Consider the following 18,484-nt stretch of genomic DNA (forward strand, 5'->3'; position numbering starts at 1 on the left):
GAGGGGGAAGTGTTCTGTACCTACATTTAATACAGTGAGGTGGTGTTGTCACCCTAGGACTGATGGTGTGTTTCTGCCAATGTGAAAATAACGGGGCAATCTGAAAAAGAAAAAAATTGCAGCCACCACATTTAAGGACTGGTAAACTGCAATATATTACATGTTTGGTTTAGCTACACTAAGTATATGACTTTGTTCCCTTTTTTTTATTTTATTTGGGGGGAAAACATTATTCATCTATCCATCTATCCGTTATTCAGCACTTGACATCACACATGATTGATGACATGTTAGTGTTGCATCCTGCAAACCAGACCTCAGCAAGTTTATGGCCATGTTTCTTTTAAAGGCGCAGACTCAAGGAGCTTTCTTTTGATGTTCTTGCTAATTAGTCTGCAGGATTTCAGAAGACAGATGACCCCCTCCTGTTTTGTGGTGCCCATGATGTCATACCTTTGCCTTTTGATCCCACCCTTAAAGCAACATCTCCTACTGGTAGTAAAAAACCCATATATATCTTGCACAAATAGAAAACAAATTTTCCTTCTGTCGTGAAGCTGTCATGCCTGTTTGCTTTCCTGCCAGCAAAACATATGGGTCTTCTGGTGTTAAAATGTCTCAGCCAGGCCGAGGTCTAGCACAGGGTGTTCTGCACGTCAATGAGCCAGCCCTGGAATCAGTATCTTAGTGACATTAAACCCTCAGATTTTTTTAACATAAAACAATACTGTAATGTGTGCCTTACTGTAATCCATGGTCGTTTCCCTTCTCTTTGCTGCTCTTCCTTTTTAAATCCGTATCTCTTCTCATGCTGGGCTTCTGTTTTGCAGCAGACTGCCTTGTCTCTGAAATGGATACATGGTGTCTGTGTATAGGTTTTGTATAGGTTTGCAACCTGAGCCAGCACTACAGGAAGAGGCAGTCAGCTGCAAAGGGAAGTTCTCCACAAGCATGAGAAGACATGAGGATTTAAAAGGAAGAGCAGCAAAGAGAAGGGAAACAACCATGGATTACAGTAAGGCACACATTACAGTATTGGTTTATGTTAAAAAATCTGAGGGTTTAATGTCACTTTAAGGTGGCCAGTTGTGTTGATAAGTCTAACAGGAGATTGTAACAACCATGTTGTATGAAAGGCTACCCATCTGGATTTGAGTTGGATGGACTGTTTAGGCAAGCCTTCACACCAGTTGGTAATTGGAAAGGAGGTTATGCAATTAGATTGTAACATGTGTGGGCATTTGTAGACTAGTGGCAGATGTCATGCTGAGGCCACCAAAGTAGGTGAGATATTGGACCATTCTCAATTTTATCGCTGGTAGGACATGCTTTAATCTTCTCTCCAATAAGTGTTATCAGCATTGGTGATGAAATACACATTTCCTCTTCTCCAAAGAAAAGTAAATGTGTAACTACTAAAGGTGGCCATACACTGTACAACCATCGCAAGACCTTAGTCTTGCGATGGTTGTAAAGTGATTAAAAAAAACGTACGATCTGCCCATCTTGGACAGGCAGATCGCACTCTCGATCATCGCAAGCCCGCCCCCCTGAGGGGCGGGCTTCCGATGACCGCAATGCTGAACGGACAGTGTTCGCGTGTGCACACCGGCCCGTTCGGCATTTGTCTCTCGAGCACTGTTCAAACCAGCCGAAAATTGTACGATTCTCGGCTGGTTTTCTAACATGCTCCTTAGACAAAAGACGTGCGACCGTACAGTAGAAACGGTCGCACGTCTTCGTTCACACTGTTCGATTCTCGTATGATCGCGGGATTTCCCGCGATTCTCGTATGAGAATCGACCAGTGTATGGGCACCTTAACACTCATTGATGTGATGAGTATTTCAGTTGGAAATGGAAGCCATCATTGGGTTCATAGTTATAAGGCCCCTTTCACACGAGCGCCTCTCATTTCTGATCAGCAGGGGATCCATGCACAGGGGATCCATGCACTATCTGGAGCAGTATGGAATGGGTGTCACCATTGTGACATCATTGTCTGTTTAGTTTTTTGCTCCATCTTGCAATGGAGGAAAACGCTGAACTTACTGCACCCATGTTGGTCTATTTTGGAGTCAGATCTAAATGGACATGTCTGTTTACATCACCCATGATCTGTCACTATCAGGACCACCAAAACGGAACTCTGTTCCATTTGGTTTTCCGGACCTGGAGTCCGGGGTAGTCGGCTTTAAACGGACACACAGACTTCCAATCAGATCTGCTTAAAAACTGACAGACAGGCCTGATCGGACCGCCCATCTTAAAGGGGCCCTAGAGAAAAAGTAGCGGAATTGGCAGTCATCCCTTAAGAGGACCATGCAAGTGGCATCTTTCAAGCCATTAATAAGCCGTTAAAAATCATTATAATCAGCAAGCTGTTATCGATATGTCAGGTTATTGAATACAGAAATGGAGACTGGATTGAAATTCCTTCAATCAAACCCTGCAGGAAAAATCAAATCCCTTTGTCAAAATTGTCTTAGTTTTGTTCTGCTTTCATTCCATTTTTTTAAGAAGCTATCATTTTATAGCCCAGCTCATTCTATAAAACTCATCGGTGGGAAATTGCTTTTAAATGTACGCTGGATTCCTGGTTAATCGGAAGTGTTTTAAGATTTCCTTAACGGTTCCATGTATAAGGCCATCTTTAAAGTTTGGCCTGCACTAGAGTGATAAAAGGTAAAAATCCTTTAGGTTGCTCTATGTCATCATTACTTTGTGCTGCCTTGTTCACTAAGCCAGAATCGGTTATTCACTCTATAAATTAAATCTCTTCTTTTTTTTTTATTTGGTTGTCTTTGGACATTTATGTGCATTTGTACGCTTTCTATTCCCAGCAGAGGATGGGGTGCAGCTTGTCACATCATTTTTGTGTGCCTCGTCTGAACCAGAGGAAAAATAATACCGTAACAGATTGTAGATCAACCTCCAAGTATAAATCTGTCAGCAGGCCTGGAGGGGTTACCTAATGCGGCATCCATCTGGTCCACAGGCGATTGCTAACTCGCAGCATGGCTAATTGGTGTTAGGTGATGTCTTTAACTTCACTTTAACTGTCCAACTTTGTTCTGCCACGTTGCCCTTTTGTATGGTGGCAGTGTCTTTCTTTTTACCTGGCCTTCTCCTCCGTGCATGTCAGTGACAGGTCTGGCATGAAAAGAATGGTAGAAAATGTTTAGCAGATGTGCTCACATCACAGTCCTCTGTTTACATTTTAACAATCATTTATCATCACTGCTTCTGTAAAAGTATGGTATGTTCCTGGAAGGAGTTCCCTACCATGTTGCTCAGATTTATATGCTTGCAAAGTTGAATTTCTGTTTTGCTTTTAATATTTTGTTGTATTTTTTTCCCTTGTGGTTATGATTTATGTAGCAATGTATCAAAACTTTTTATAGGGCTGGTATACAGAGCAAACAACCCTTTCTGCTTAATTAATAACTAGTAAATACCAAGTGTTAAAGCTGTTCACCAGTTTGTCCACTAGGGGCATTGTTGGTTTTCACTTTCAAAATAGTTTAGTGTTGTGTTTAATTCTTACTATATATTTTCCTTTTTGTTATTTATTATTATTTATTAAAAATAAAACAGAATCCAGGATATTCCTTATGCCAGAAAAATATCATTTTGATTTCAAATGTAAAATTACAATTCCATTATTAAATGCTAGCGTATTGTTGTGTATAATTCCCCAGCAGCCAATGAGTAGTAGTCTATCAGACTGGTACGAAATGGTCAACTTTGTCACAACCGATCCTGCAGCTGGTGAATTGCCGATATTGCCAGCGACAAGGTCGCTAAGAGGCTGCCTATTTGTCCCTATGGAATTGCTTGACGTCACTAGCGATCAGTATTCAGCTTAGTTCAGGGCCAGCAGCCGGAAGTCTGCATCCGGCTACCGAGGTAGCAATTTCATATAGACAGACTGGAAGCCTCTTTAGCTTTCCTGCCTCTGATTTGTCTTTCGTGGCAGTCTGGCAGAATCACCTAATATCCGCTTAAAGGCAACTGTTTTTGTATGACATAGCTATTCATACCAGATTGGTAAAAAAAATCTGTACTGTGGAGAAATTCAGAGGCTGCCATTGGAGACCTACTGCTGAAGATAACAGTTCACCTGGCTCTTTGGCTTTAGTGCTTTGAGTCACTGACCTGGAACAAGCATGCTGCTGGTAAAGTCAAAGGAACATCGGAAGTCCGGATTTGCATACATATTTCAAGTTAGTGACTCAAAGTGATTCCTTTGGATCAACACACCAAATTGGCAATGGGTATTTTCAAAAGGAGAGCTTGGAATTGGCAGCCTGTGACCTTTCTTACTTCAGGTTTCTTCTAACACTTCTGAAAGTCATACTGTGCATATCTTCTAAGCATAATTACTACTACTGCACTGTATCAGCTTATAAATCTAAATGCGTTAGTCCAAGTGCTTAGCCCAAGCGCCGTGCAAGATGTTCAGTTACCGTTTTGTCTACACATGCTGGTGGCCTGATGAGATCTGGTGCTTGGATAATTGGATAGCCCCATTCATGTGTACCTGAGTCACACTCTAAGCATGATTGCATACCAGCCAATACATGCCTGAAAGTCTTATGTTGAGGAGGAACATAAACAAGCTCTGTGTGTATTATTATATAGTGCAGAGCATACAGAGAAAGTTTTTAAAGCAGCCATTCTAGCCTAATAAGTGACAGTTGGCTGTACTCCTGTGTATCACTATGCTAAATATTTCTTCTCATTATAAATCTTCATTTTGAATATGTTCCACAAACTCTTTAACGTATTTACCCTTGATACTATGAAAGACCTTTACATAACCCAGCAACTGATTATATTTACTGCTTCTTTCGAAGCATGTTCATATAAAACTGAGAAATTATGGAGGCTACCATTGCTGACAGCCTCATTCTGAAAAGAACTACCTGGCTGTCATCATTGTTCCGGACAACCCAGGTAATTCTGTCCTGTGGTTTTTCAGGAGTGGATAAGACTAAATAAAGCTGCCTATGCACCAGTTGTATTTCATTTGAAAATTTTCATTTGTGGAATGTTCATTTGGTTTTCTGATGGTTAATGGTTAGTTGATGAGGAAAATTGAAGGAGCAGGCCAGAAAATTTCTTATCTGAACAAAATGAAGTTCTAACCGTGAATGTGATTTTCATTCTGGAAAAAAACATACATATTGTAATCCACATGTGCTGGTCTCAAAAGAAACATGTTAGACCCCATTCACACTGAGCTACAACAAAATTTGTTTGCGCATATTTAAGTAGATCGACATTGAGCTATATCGAGCTTCTATGAGCCACAGTGCCCATTTTGATGTGTTACGTAGCGCTTCTTTTGGCATTTTACCACAGAGACTTTGTAGCTGTTACATTGGGCAGTATCCAATCAAAAGCACTCTTTGATGTGACATTCCTTTTCCTGGTTCCTGCTTCTGTGGAGAGTGTTCCTAGATTTAATTTCTGGGCAAAAGTGACACTTTGCTCTACAATGTCATGCAAAAACGCAGCTAATGAGCGACATTGAGCTATACCATTGAAGTCTATTGGGGCCAAGAAGCGCATAATCCGCCAAAAAATAGCTCATGTTCAAGCTACAAGTTGGAGGCGACCATTGAGCTTCAAGATGTGAACATCTCCATTGAAATGCATTGGAAGAGCTACCTTGAGCTTCATGTTTAAGCGATTTTTAGCAGAAAAGGTGCTACAAAACGCTCAGTGTGAATGGGGTCTTAAATATGTTTAAACTGTCTACAGAACTCCACTACCCAGCATAGATAAGATGTGTAGTCTGCTTTTGCTGTCCTGTTTAAAATGCTGTTGGTCTGGCTGTAATGCTGATCTTCTGAATTCAATGTTCTCTGAGTCACTGACCTAGAAGAAGTACTCGGATTAGTAATTCTGACTTCACTTTGACTTCAGTTGTTGCTTATTCGTTTTGGGTCACTGGCTTATAGTGTTGAACCCACAGACAGCCAGCCAATTAGCCTTATCAGAAGCAGGGGTCAGCAATGGCTGCCTACATTTTTCTCACTTGACAGGTTTCCTTTAAACTCCAGCTCTTTAAGCACGTAGCAGTTTGCTTTTTGCACTTCTGTATAGAATAAGCCTGTTCCTGCATTGTACTTGTATGCAGCCTCCTGTTACGTTTGTATCCGTCATTAATGGTACCATGATGTCTATGTCCTATTGTGACTAGTAGCAGCATTCAACTTTTGGGTGGTGTCTCCTGTTTTGGCTTGGAAATTAGGATGCTGCTTTGAACAGGATGATCAGCAGAGGTAAACAAGGGGTCCTGTACTTGTGTCCTCCCTAGTGACAGGAAGAAGGAAATGAGCCAATGCTTTTGGACTCCTAGCGGCTCCAGACAATGCCAGATCCACCCTAACAGGCAATGTATGTGATTTGAAAAAAGCATTCTAAACATAACAACTTCAGATGTTTCCTTTTCCTTTACTGGTATAATAGACCATGCTGGATCCACTGCATCATAAATCAAAAACTATTGACCTTACAGAATTTAAAGGGGGGACTCGTTCTTGCAGGCAGTATTTTTGCGATCTTTGATTTTATTTTCTTTATGCCGTGTTCAGGGGTTACAGGGTTTTATTTCTGTCTGTCTCCTTTAGATAGATATTTGGTCCATTCGCACCTGGCCGTTCCAGTGTGTTGCTTTAGTTTAATGCATGTTGCATTAAGGCAGCCCATTCAATTGAATATACCGCCAATGGACCAGAAGGGACAAAAAACATGCTCGCTTTTTTTCCAACATTGTGGTGTGCTGCAGCACATATGCCTCAAAGGTGTGTTTGGGTTAGAGTTATGGGGGCGACTCATATTTTGAGTTTTTCTCTTTCAGTCATGGTGAAAACACCAAAATCGAGTTAAGCTGGCCATACACCATGGTGCAGAGCAAGAAAAATCACTCAATTTCCCCTATCCACACTAAAGAACGCAAATGGATGAGTAGTAGCTCTACTAATGAGTTATAAGCTACATTTGTTATACAGTTTTCATTGTGTCCATGACTACATTACCTGCATAATAGCAACTTTTTGCATCATTATGTTTGGAGGCCCTTTTTGAGGAGGAGGTGACATTGTCAACAAAAGCAACAAAAGTTCCAACTGTGGCCTGACATTCACTTTGGGCAACCTGTGGCTTTTCAGCTGCTAAACTACCCTGTGCTTTATTTAGTCACACTGACTATTTCCAACTAACAGTATAAATCTACATAAGGCCATCCACCAATATGTGTATTCTGCAGCAGACAGGCCACCTTGAATATGTTTAGCTGCCTGGGAAACCATTACTTCCAGGTTATCAGTGGCACAGATCAGTAGAGTCTTTACACAGGGACCATTATTACCTCACCACCCCCCACCCAGCTATTGCACAAGCTGTGAATGAGCTCAACTATAGGAGTGCAGTAGCCCTTCCTACAGCTTGCACTGCTTTTATGGTACAAAATGGCAATGTTGGGTTTATTGTCTTCATTTGCAGGACATCTCTAAGAAGAAGGTGAACGTTCGAGCAAGTGCAGTGGGTCTTCATGGTGATCAATGGACAAATCACAGATGCACATTTTAAAGATTTTCCTTTCTAAATGTTAAACAGTATCAGCCTGGTGGCTGGTACATTAACCTAGTTTTACACCAAAAGTTACTGAGCTTTATAGTTACTATCAATCAGGCAAATGTGTGGCCTGACACTTTCCAAGGATCAATCTGTTTTGTTTTTTTCCCCTTTGGTGCTCTGTTAATATCCCTGTTAGGCTGGCCATTTGCATTAGAAAAAAAATCATTTTCTAAATTTTAGTTCGATTTTTCTTTTAGTTAATGAGGTCAAATTGACAATCAATATTGACTGTGGTGCCAAAAAAAAAAAATCGAAGTAACAGGATGGAATTTGTTTTTCTTGATTCTAATAATGGATGCGGTTTTCCTAAAATTGAGTTTTAAAATCAAATGATATTTCAATTGACACGTGTCACGTCTCTGGCATTATCAAGTGTTCTAACAAGATTTTTCCTATGAAAGATTCAGATGAAAATTTTCCAGTATATGGCCAGCTTTAATAACACAGCAGATCTTGTTACTATCTTATCACTATCTCATAATGCCTGGTTTTCTTAGGTGATCAAATCTGTTCAACCAAACAGTCTGTCTGCAGCTGTATGCTGTAGGTTACTGAAGTCTACTTTTATTATTTTATTCCTCAAGCTCATCATAAATCCTGCTGGTTTCCATCATTCCTAAAATAGTTCTTACTTGTTCTTAAACATTGACAGACAGGGAACTGGGGTGTAGTGTAAATAACCATGTGTGTGGTGCAGTGGCGTAACCAGAGTTATGGGCGCCCGGGGCAGAACATTTTTTCCGCCCCCCCCCCCTTTTTTTTAAACCTCCACTCCACCTCTCCCAACCATGACCCCCCCGCACCCCCCAGTTGTTACGCCACTGATTTCTACAAGGCTGTTTGAGTTAGCAGATCGGTGGCAAGGGGGGGAAAAAAAAGCTTCTCCTTTTTTCATTCACCCATTGCAGAATCCCGTCACCTACATCTGCTATTACCCCATTGCTCTGTTCTTGCTGATTGTGTGTGTGTGTGTGTGTGTGTGTGTGTGTGTATATATGTATATACAGTATATATGTATTATTATTTTTTGGCATTCTTATGAAAAACTGTGGATTTTTTGTCATCTATATATTCGTATGGAGCTATATTTATTAATATATTATGCTTATTCCATAAAATGGTATAAGGCTAGGGCTACATGGAAGATTAAATCTTTCGGTGTGCTTTGGAGATGCGTTGGTGCATTCCAGAGACTCCCAATACTGCAGCTGTCAGGTGATTCTGGCATAAGATGGTTAAATCAGGGATTCATTTTTACGTTCATTTTAAAAATCATGCTACGTATACCAGGCACATGTAAATGGCCTTGATCTTCTAGATTTGAAGGTTTCTGCACTATTAAAAGCTTCTCTCTATCTTTCTTGTACTGTGTATTGGAGATATTGCTGTAAAACCTGAGTGGTAGAGCTGGGAGTGTCCTACCTAAATAAAGTAGCTTAAAATCTGTGGAGGAGAGATCATACTGAGTTAGGACTTGCCTTTTATTGAGTTGTCATAGATTTGTGGCGAGTTCCAGTCAATAAGATGGTAGCTTTGCACACTTTAATTTGTGTGATAAACATTTTTGGAGGCACATTTAGGAGCTATAAGAGTTTCTGCGGACCTTTTCACTACATTTTATCATGAAGGCACAAATGTCAGTTCTGGTGGACAGACCTTTTTAATGTTGGAGTCCTATGCATTAAGAGATATATTTGTTTGAAATAAGAGTTGGGTGTTTAGTAGATAAGAGGGGTTCACTGTGGATCCCTGAATATGTTAATAAAGAGTGTTTTAATAATATAATATATATATAATAATAATATATATAGTATAAAACATTTTATTATTGGTATTTTATATAGCACTGCCACTTTACATAGTTGCACATTCACATTTTGTCCCTGCCCTCAAGGAGCTTGCAATCTAATGTCCCTATCATACATGCAGGAGCCAATTAACCTACCAACATGTCTTTGGCGTATGAGAGGAAACTGGAACATCCAGATGAAACCCACACAAGCACAGGGAGAACATGGATACATATATACCATTTGTTATTGTGGGTTTTTTTTGTGTGTTTGTTCTATATATTTGATGCACAGGTTACCTATAGATTTAATCATAGACCAATTTGGCCAATAACGATCAGATCAGGAAACAAACCTATGTATGTCATCATGTTGTGACCTAAACTCACCACTCGTTAGTCTTTACAATCTCCTTTAAATCTATCAAAAACTATGTAGTACAAGGGCCTGAATTGGACAAAATTGATTGGTTAGACTAGATAGGAGCTCATAGTTTTGGTCAATTTAAAGTTTATTGCACAACCATTGTATGGTCAGATTGAAACATGTATAGTGACTAAAAATGGATCAGACGAGAATTGTTTTCTGTTGGAACAGCCCAGTACCAGAGGTGTCTGCTCAGTGCATAAACATGCATGTTGGGCCTAAATGATCCTACATACTTATAGAAGGATCTTCCAGCTGCAGTTTTTAGGTGTGACATGTAAATGGGAACATGACGGACATATAGAGGGGTTTTCTTGTGGAACTACACTTTAAAGGATGTTGTTACAATAGCCTTAATATTAGTAATCGTGGGTGTTTTTTGGGCTAAATACAGCACAGTACCTGCTACATTAGTGTGTGTGTGTGTGTGTGTGTGTGTGTGTGTGTGTGTGTGTGGCTTGAAGCACACCTTGAAGTAAAATGCTAGGTCTGCTCAAATTGTCTGGCTCCCCTCCCCCTTTACAAACCTCCTACTGTTAGCAGGTGTAAAATGTATCCATAAAAAAATATACCGCCATCTTCTGAAAATAATCTTCCAAGAAAATTCCTAGAGATTGTGGATCAGGTGAAATCTCATGAGAAGATACTCCAGTCCATTGCAAGAATGTCTTCTGGCAAGATTTTTGCCCGCTCTGTATGGACTAGGATTTAGCCAGATGGAGTGTGATGCCATCCTTGCTTGGGCACCTAGGTGGGTAGAAGATCAGGGTGAGGTATCTATTTTTTTAAACAAGCATCCATGTGTCCGCAAACCTTTCATTTTTATCATACAGGAGTACAATACAAGAGTTGCCAATGATTGGCTGTGAAGTATCTGCAAGTGCTATGTGGCAGGGGCTGCCTGTGACCTAGCACCCAATGATGTGTTTGGCCCCTGCTGAATGTAGGTATATGTGTAGGATTGGGCTACACAGCATCATTAGTTTATAGGACAAAGGCAGCCCGTGTCACATATTTTTGTTGGTTGCCAGGATGCAGATGGCCCTTGCTTCACAATGTCTCTGGTTGCTAAGGTGCACATGGCTGGGCTGCCCAGCATCGCGGGTTATGATGCTGATGGCCACCTGTTTCCTTGCAACTTCCAATGCTGTGTGGCTGGGGCTGCTTGTGTCCTAGCAACCAAGCAGTGGCAGCAGCTGCCTGCATCCTAGCAACCAAAAAGAAAGAGGGGGTGGAAATGACAGGCCCCCTACCCCTGCATACCTAGTGATTGTGCTTGTATTGGGGAAGTGCCTGGTTCCTGAGACAAGCGCGGTCAATCATGGTTAATTGAATTTTCTTTTCTAGATGGGTGGTTGCAAAGTAAGAGTTGGGGGGTGCCGTCGACCATGTTATGTTGGCAATGAGACATGCAGTTTGTCGCCTGGGGGACAGTAGCAATAAAAAAAAATTAGAAAGACTTGTTTAATCGCTCTGGCACGCTGATTATGAGTTACCGTACTTTTATGTCATTGTGAGTGATGGTGTTGAGTTAGATGTACTACAGTGGTATGCAAACTTCCTTACACATTGCTCTGTATAGCATTCATTTTGTTGTCTACTTTCAACTGTACACGTACAGTCTTGCTAGAAAGCTTTACATGCCTGGGTAGCTTTTGAAAATGTCAGCTTTGTGTACAAAAGCTGCAGTCATTGATGCAAATGAAGTAATTCTTCAACTGTCATCACGTTTCTGTGAAAGGACTGGCATGCCATCTCCTTCTAGGGATCGTGTTATTAGAGTGTGCCTTCCTCTTCCAGGAGCTGGCTCTGCACATCTGACTCTCAAAGGCGTACAAAAGCCCCTTTATTGAAATCTCTAATCTCATCATAAGTATGCTCCAGTACAAAGGAGCAGAAGGAAACGGAGAGGAAATGTCAGAAAGAAAACATTGGTAAAATTATCAGCAATCCTAGGCATGCAAAAGTAGAATTTTATCCCTAGAATCGGGTGATTTCCAGAGGGGGTCATGAAGAGTTGACTTGTCCACAGTTCTGCTGAAAAAAAATGTTCTATTCATGTACACTTTTTCCAGCATCCCAGTTTAAAAAAATAAAATAAATAAAATATTGCATTCAGGAGTCGCAATATAAAATTCTATTAGCTAGAATACATCATTTTGTGCTTTTTTATTTAGCCTGAAAAGTTAAAACACCTCATGGTTACTAAAAGCAGAATTTCAGCCAAAAATGTTTCTAATTTTGAGTGGGTAAGCACTTTGTCACCAGGAAAAAAAATGAAGGGAGACCCATGTGTACCATGGAGGCTGCCATTATTCCTTGTTATGCATTTAGGCTTTGATTAATTCTGTGATTGTGCTTTTCTATACCTCTGTCATTGCAAGTTTGTCAATCTACTCAGACAGATTGGAAACAATAGACCTTCTATGTAGCTAATTGATTTGATCTAAGCAGTTGTCCAAGAAGGAGTCTGGTCATGCTTCATGATGGGGAGGGAGAAGCTAAATCTGTACATGTATTAAGCTGGCCTTACACTGCTAGATTTTGTTACAAACGTTCAAACGTACAAACAATTTTCTGCTGGTGTTTGGCCAGCTTCAGCCTTGAAAATCTGAAAAAAATGTGCAAGTTGCATCAAAAATTACTTTCAGTTAAATGCTACAACGTCATCAACTTTTTTTGCCTAGTATGTATTTTTGTTTTTGACTGATTGGGTTCCTGTACTGTTTGAGTTTTTCATTTTGGTTTATGGTGACACTTTCAGCAGAAGAGCTTTAGCACCTGGAGAGGTAGACCGACATAACACAGCAGTGGATCTGCACATCCTCACAGCAGCTGGCAGGGTTGTATCCCTAAAAGTGCCAGAGGTGCTGATAAGAAAATCTTCCCCTGCTGTTCTTAGGAGCCAGGATGACCAGGAGGATGTCTGAGTTCCAAGGTTGTACGGCCATTTGTTTGATGTGAGTGCTCTCATTAACCCTTGCACAACCAAACCAAAGTACTTTGGTATTCTGAAGGCTAGAAGGAGTACCACTTGCTGATTAAATACGTGAATGTATTATCCTTTAGATTGATTGTATGCTAAAGTCCACGGAAGTAGGTTGATATTGCCTAATGGTTCCCAGCTCTCTGTACAAAGGAGATCTGCTAACCTTCATTGAAACAAGCAGGGCAACTTGTGAACCCAGCTAACAAACAAGGCTGCTTCCAATACAAATTTCCTGTTTCCTTCCCCCTCCTGTGCCTGTTGCATGCTTTTTACAATACAACATTACGTGAGAGATTTCCTGCTGCATGCAACGTGCTGCATCTTCCAGAATTCCTGTTCACACAATGAGATGTTATCTGCCACATTCCAATATGGAAGATCTAAATCCAAAGTCAGGATTAGAGGCCGGATATTCTCAGGGCCAATAATTGCTTTGCGGCCACTACATCATACTTAAATATTTGTTTCCTAATATATTTAAAAAACATTTTCTACAAATGTGTCCTGTCCAACATAAGCATTTTTTACCTATTTAAAACTGCTCTGCAGTCTAGAATTTCTTTTAGTCTGAAATGGAATGCAGAACCTACTTTAGGCATATCTAGTTTTCAGATCCTAACGAGACTAGTCTATTCTAAAGCTGTTGTTTTTTTTAATCAAATGTAGGTACATTTTAGTGTGGCATTTGGTCTTGACCTAGGATGTTGACTGGTATGATTTGGGTGCTTTCTTGTGTTAGGGTTAGAGGAGGCACAGACTAATTAAAAAGGTTTGCCTAATAAGTAATAGAATCACTTTAATATTCAGCAGATATTTCAAGCGGGATTATGAATAGTGTCTGATATTTTGAAATACATCATGTTATATAACCTTGCAACTCCAGTGTGCAATTATCAATTATTTGATTATTGATATAAAAATGTGATCAATTATTTGATGTGTAATTAACAATTAATATTTATTACAAAAAATGTTTCCATCAATACTCATTTAATTTAAAATAAATATAAATGTTAACCCCCTCCACCACCACTCCATTATCATTCAGGCCCTTTCCCCTCCATCTAGTCTTGGCTATTAAAATCCAGTTTGATAGTGGGTTGACTTTAGTTGCTAGGGCAGAGAAGTATCTGATACCAACTGGTGGAAATGCTGTCTTTTCCTGTTTGTAACAATTGGAGTGCTTTTCTTCGTTATCAACTACTCTGTTGGCTGTAATCCATGATGAAATTCTGTCTTTTAAATGTTTCTTTCCTGGCTCTCTATTTTTCTTATTGAACAATACTTTTTCATGTACTGCTACAGACTGCCTGAATGAAATTCCTGGGGCTTTTCTATTTATTTGTCGTAACTACTAAATAAGGCAGATTTTCAATAGTGGTGCCCATGTAGCAGTCCTACGTGCTACTCATTTGTTTTTTTGTGTTTTTTACCTGAGGCCAAAGTAAACAGCAGAAGATCTGTAAATACATGTCTGTTTTTGAGAAGTCCCTTGTTCCTCCATGTTTTCTAGTGTCTTGACCAAGATGTAACTCATTATAGCTGCAGAGTTGGGACCCCCAAACTAGGGATTATAAGAATTGAATTACAACACTTTCTGTATTCAGCAAATCTACCCTGCTAATTAGGACTGGGGAGTATAGAAAGACAGCATTTCTGCTTTTGTAGCATTCCCTAGACTCACAAGTTAGTTGACCTTGACCTGCCCATTATTAAATATTTTAAGTGTTGAAGCTGAAAGGTCGCATGTCTGAGGATTTTTCTTTTACCCTGTGTTGGAAAAAGTGAAATGTCATCTGCATACATTGGCCAGTAATCGTATCCTAACCAAGTAGGTGGTAAAATTGTCTAGTCAATTGTGTCTAATTAAGTCTTTTTGTTCTGGCCCATCAAGAAAACAATGTAGTCAAGGCTGGATAAACATTGTGAATTTGATTGCTCACCACCTGCTTGCTTGATTAAGCAAAATGTGAAAGAGTCAGTGTTTATTTCACTCAATAGAAATGTATTTTACACCATACCACTGCTTAAATCCACAGTTGTAGAAATTCCTCCTAAGAAGCCTTGATATATAAAAAATACAGGACAGATATTTGAAAGTGTTACCTTCAGAAAACAACTGATTTCTTTATAATTTGTAAACTATAAAAAGGAAAAATCGAAAAAAATACTTTGCCCCTAGGTATGTTGTACAGAATGTAATGCATTCTGTTGGTATCAAGGGTGGCATCTTCTGGCATGTTTTTGTTTCCTCGAAAGCTTGGTGGTAGAAGTTACAGAGAAACGAGAAATGTAGAGACTTAAGTTATTCCCAAAATTACTTGTAATGGGTTACATGATTTATTTTCAGTTTGTTATATAGATGGAACAAAATGTAGAACAAGCCTCCGAAACAGCATTCATTTTTTTTTTACTTTCTCTACATGTAAAATCTCAGCTATTCCAACAGTTGAAGGTGGCACAATGCATCTCTTACCTTTTCTTTGCATATCCATGTTTTTAAATTGGCTCCATAATTCATTAATTTCCCATTCCAGTGACTTCACTCTAGGAGCCAGGTAACATTTGCTGCCTTGATGGACAAGGGAAAGTAAGGACCATTCACATTTTAGTAGACTGTAAAAGGTGCACAGATTTCTAGAGTAGTTTGTGTATCTACAGTTCACACTACACCTAATAGAAGATACTCCCAAGGTGTTGAATGCAGCAGTATGCAAGTGCAATTATGAATGCAGTGCAGCCACCCGCATTGTATTTAAAAGGCTCCATTTCCTAAAAATAAGCATTGGTTTTAGATTGACTTTCTTGAAAGGGAATTAGCCTTTGGGCACCAGCAATAATATTTTAGGTGCATTTATAGTCTGGCTCCTGAGATTCAATGAGTCCTATAAATAAAGCTGAGAATACATTATTCAAATAACTGTTTTCAAATTCTGGTTGTAAATGTTGTCAAACCTTTTGCATTAATGAAAAACTATTTGACCTCCATTCCTTTGATTCAAGCGATTGAATTGTTTCTTTGCCTTCTCAGTCAAAATACCATCCTTGGCTTTGACAATGAAGCCAAGAATCCCTGCGGAATTTTTTCCTAATTTTGTTGTTTCAGCTTGGTTTATATTAAAATGTCAGCTTTTTGCTTAAACACAGAGCGATCCAGTAATGTCCTCATGGTGTTACATTGTCTGCTGTGTCTGTGCATTGTAATAAAATAGTGTGGATAATATGGTTATTGTATGGTTGTGTTTATTTGCATTGTGTTTTTATATAGGTGCAGTTCAATAAATTCTTCCCTCCTTCTTCTTCTTTTTTTTTTTTTTTAAATATATAAAGAAATTGAAGATTCGTGTTAATGGCTTAGAGTTGTATTCTCTACAGTTAGATAAGCACACAATTGAAATGCATATGTGAATTGATTTTATCAGTCTAAAGACTGTTTTGTTCTGCAGCTCTTATGATTCAGACACCTACCATACATTATAACTAGATGGGTGACATCCTTTTTCTCAGTTAAAGAGAAGTAATACAGATTGGTCACTTCCTCCTTGGTTGACTGGATAATGAAGGTTCAGAGCTCACTCCCCTAAAAAAGCTCCCAGTTTTAAGATGGCCATACACTGTTAGAAATTCAAACAGTGGACTACCCTGCCAACCCGACGCAAGTCGATTAACACAATTAACTTTTGTCGAAGGAGTTGGGCAGAAAATTATGGGCATCAAATCTGCTACAGTCATGGTTTTAGTTTTCTGACAGCAGTGGACACCTGATGAGGGGTGTTGTTTTTAGCCACACTGTTTAGCATGGCTGCAGAAATCTATTAGTGTATGGCCAGCTTTAGATTAGTCCAGGTGCAACCTAAATAAAACGGAGCTTGTTTCTGGTGTGCAGACGATTTCATAAAGGGCTAAAGCTGGCCATACACCTTACAATTATCTGCAGATTTTTTGTGGTCAGATGGAAAAGGTGCAACAGATTCCTCCATCTACACTAAACAGTGTGGATGGAGTAATTTCCCCCTGGGCCAATCTGTTGCACTTTTTCCATCTGACCACAGAAAATCTGCAGATAATTGTAAGGTGTATGGCCAGCTTTACAAAAACACATTTTATGCTCCTATATTAGCAGCATTTAAATAATGTTTTTATAATTATAGCAAAGCAACTTATTGATGACACATGCGCAGTCTGACCATTTTCGTCTGGATAAGGCAACATTTTCATATATTTGGAGATAGGTAGACAACATCCATTGGTTGGGCTAGTCAGCTTTCCTAATATACAAAATGGTTGTCTAGGGTGAGCCATACATTTATGGGGCACTCTGCCCTCTTGGTTTTCAAGTCAAAACTGCAGAATGTCTATGAGCACAGTAATAAAACACACTTTAGGTGTCTTAGCTTATGATTCACTATTTCTATTTTCACTGTTATTCAAGAAGCCTTGGATTGTCCTATACAGTTCATACAAAAACTGTGTACAGTTACTTGGGTCTTTTTTAAAGCTTGTTTGTTTAAAGCCTTTAATGTAAATCCTCTTGTTATTAAAAGGTTTGTCATACATTGACATTTAATTACAAGATCCTACAGCATTTTATTAATGCTTGTTGACAGCCACATCCTTGAGCATAATCTGATTTTCATAAAGCCTTTAAGCATTTGTCAGACTGTTGATAGAACATCTGTGATATTCACTGTTACAGGACACGTGTATAAAATGTGATTTAATCAATAATAAAGAGGAAATGGTGAAAAGTAATTCCCCTGCTTAAGAAGCAAAACCACAATGAATGACAATAGGGGAAGCTATGTCCCCCTTGTAGCACATTTGCATGTGAATACTGTTTCTATAGGGAGAGTGGGAGTCATGCTAAAGAACTTGTTACTCTGCAAATCACTAACAGTGGGGTATCTCTTTTTGTTGCAGAAATAGAAGCAAAGGAAGCATGTGATTGGCTGCGGGCGGCAGGGTTTCCCCAATATGCACAACTATATGAAGGTTAGTGTTGTATGACATCGACATACTAAATGGATTTCTTGAAGAACTTGTATAAACTTTAAATAAAAAAACCTTTCCTGTGTATTGGCTTTCATTTTGAAGTGTTAGACTGTGATTCTACTAAAACCTCACACTAATATTGAAGTGACACTAAAATCAGGAGTTAAAACTTAAAATTACATTCAAGTTCCTGAACTATTAACACAAATGTATCTTATTTTGAGACTCCTGAATAGCATTCAGGAGCTGGAGCAGAGCTATCATAATGACTCATCATAATGGATACTTTTTTTTTGTGTGGATATATATATATAAAAGTAACCACCTCTCCAAGCTTGCTTCCGTGATGGATTACAATCTCAATACAAATTAGTGAACTAAATGCGAGCTAGTAGTCCACCACGGGAGTGAGCTTAGAGCGGTGGCTACTTTACAACATGCACACAGGACCATACAGAACGAAAATGGACCTTTCCAGAAGGAAGGACAGTGCCGGCATGAATTCAGAGATGATTTGAGGATCTACAGCTGAGTGATACACAAATTTTTAACTTCTTTACAACTATGCATCCATGGGCCAAATGTGACTAGTATTGTGACACATAAATGCATACAGACAACTGCGTTGGGAGTCATAC

The 18,484-nt window shown here is 39.3% G+C and overlaps 1 protein-coding gene across 2 annotated transcripts in view; it reads left to right on the plus strand.

Annotated features, from left to right (window-relative positions):
• The window catches only part of DLC1 (DLC1 Rho GTPase activating protein), a 139,419-nt gene that overhangs the window by 90,430 nt on the left and 30,505 nt on the right, over positions 1 to 18,484 (plus strand). For both annotated transcript variants that reach the window (XM_018565845.1, XM_018565846.1), the window contains exon 2: positions 17,775 to 17,846. In XM_018565845.1, coding sequence (XP_018421347.1) covers positions 17,775 to 17,846 — 72 coding nt within the window. The remainder of the gene's footprint in view (positions 1 to 17,774; positions 17,847 to 18,484) is intronic.

This window comes from Nanorana parkeri, unplaced genomic scaffold (genome assembly GCF_000935625.1).
Source record: "Nanorana parkeri isolate BGI_ZX_2015 unplaced genomic scaffold, ASM93562v1 scaffold892, whole genome shotgun sequence".
Classification (NCBI taxonomy): Eukaryota; Metazoa; Chordata; class Amphibia; order Anura; family Dicroglossidae; genus Nanorana; species Nanorana parkeri.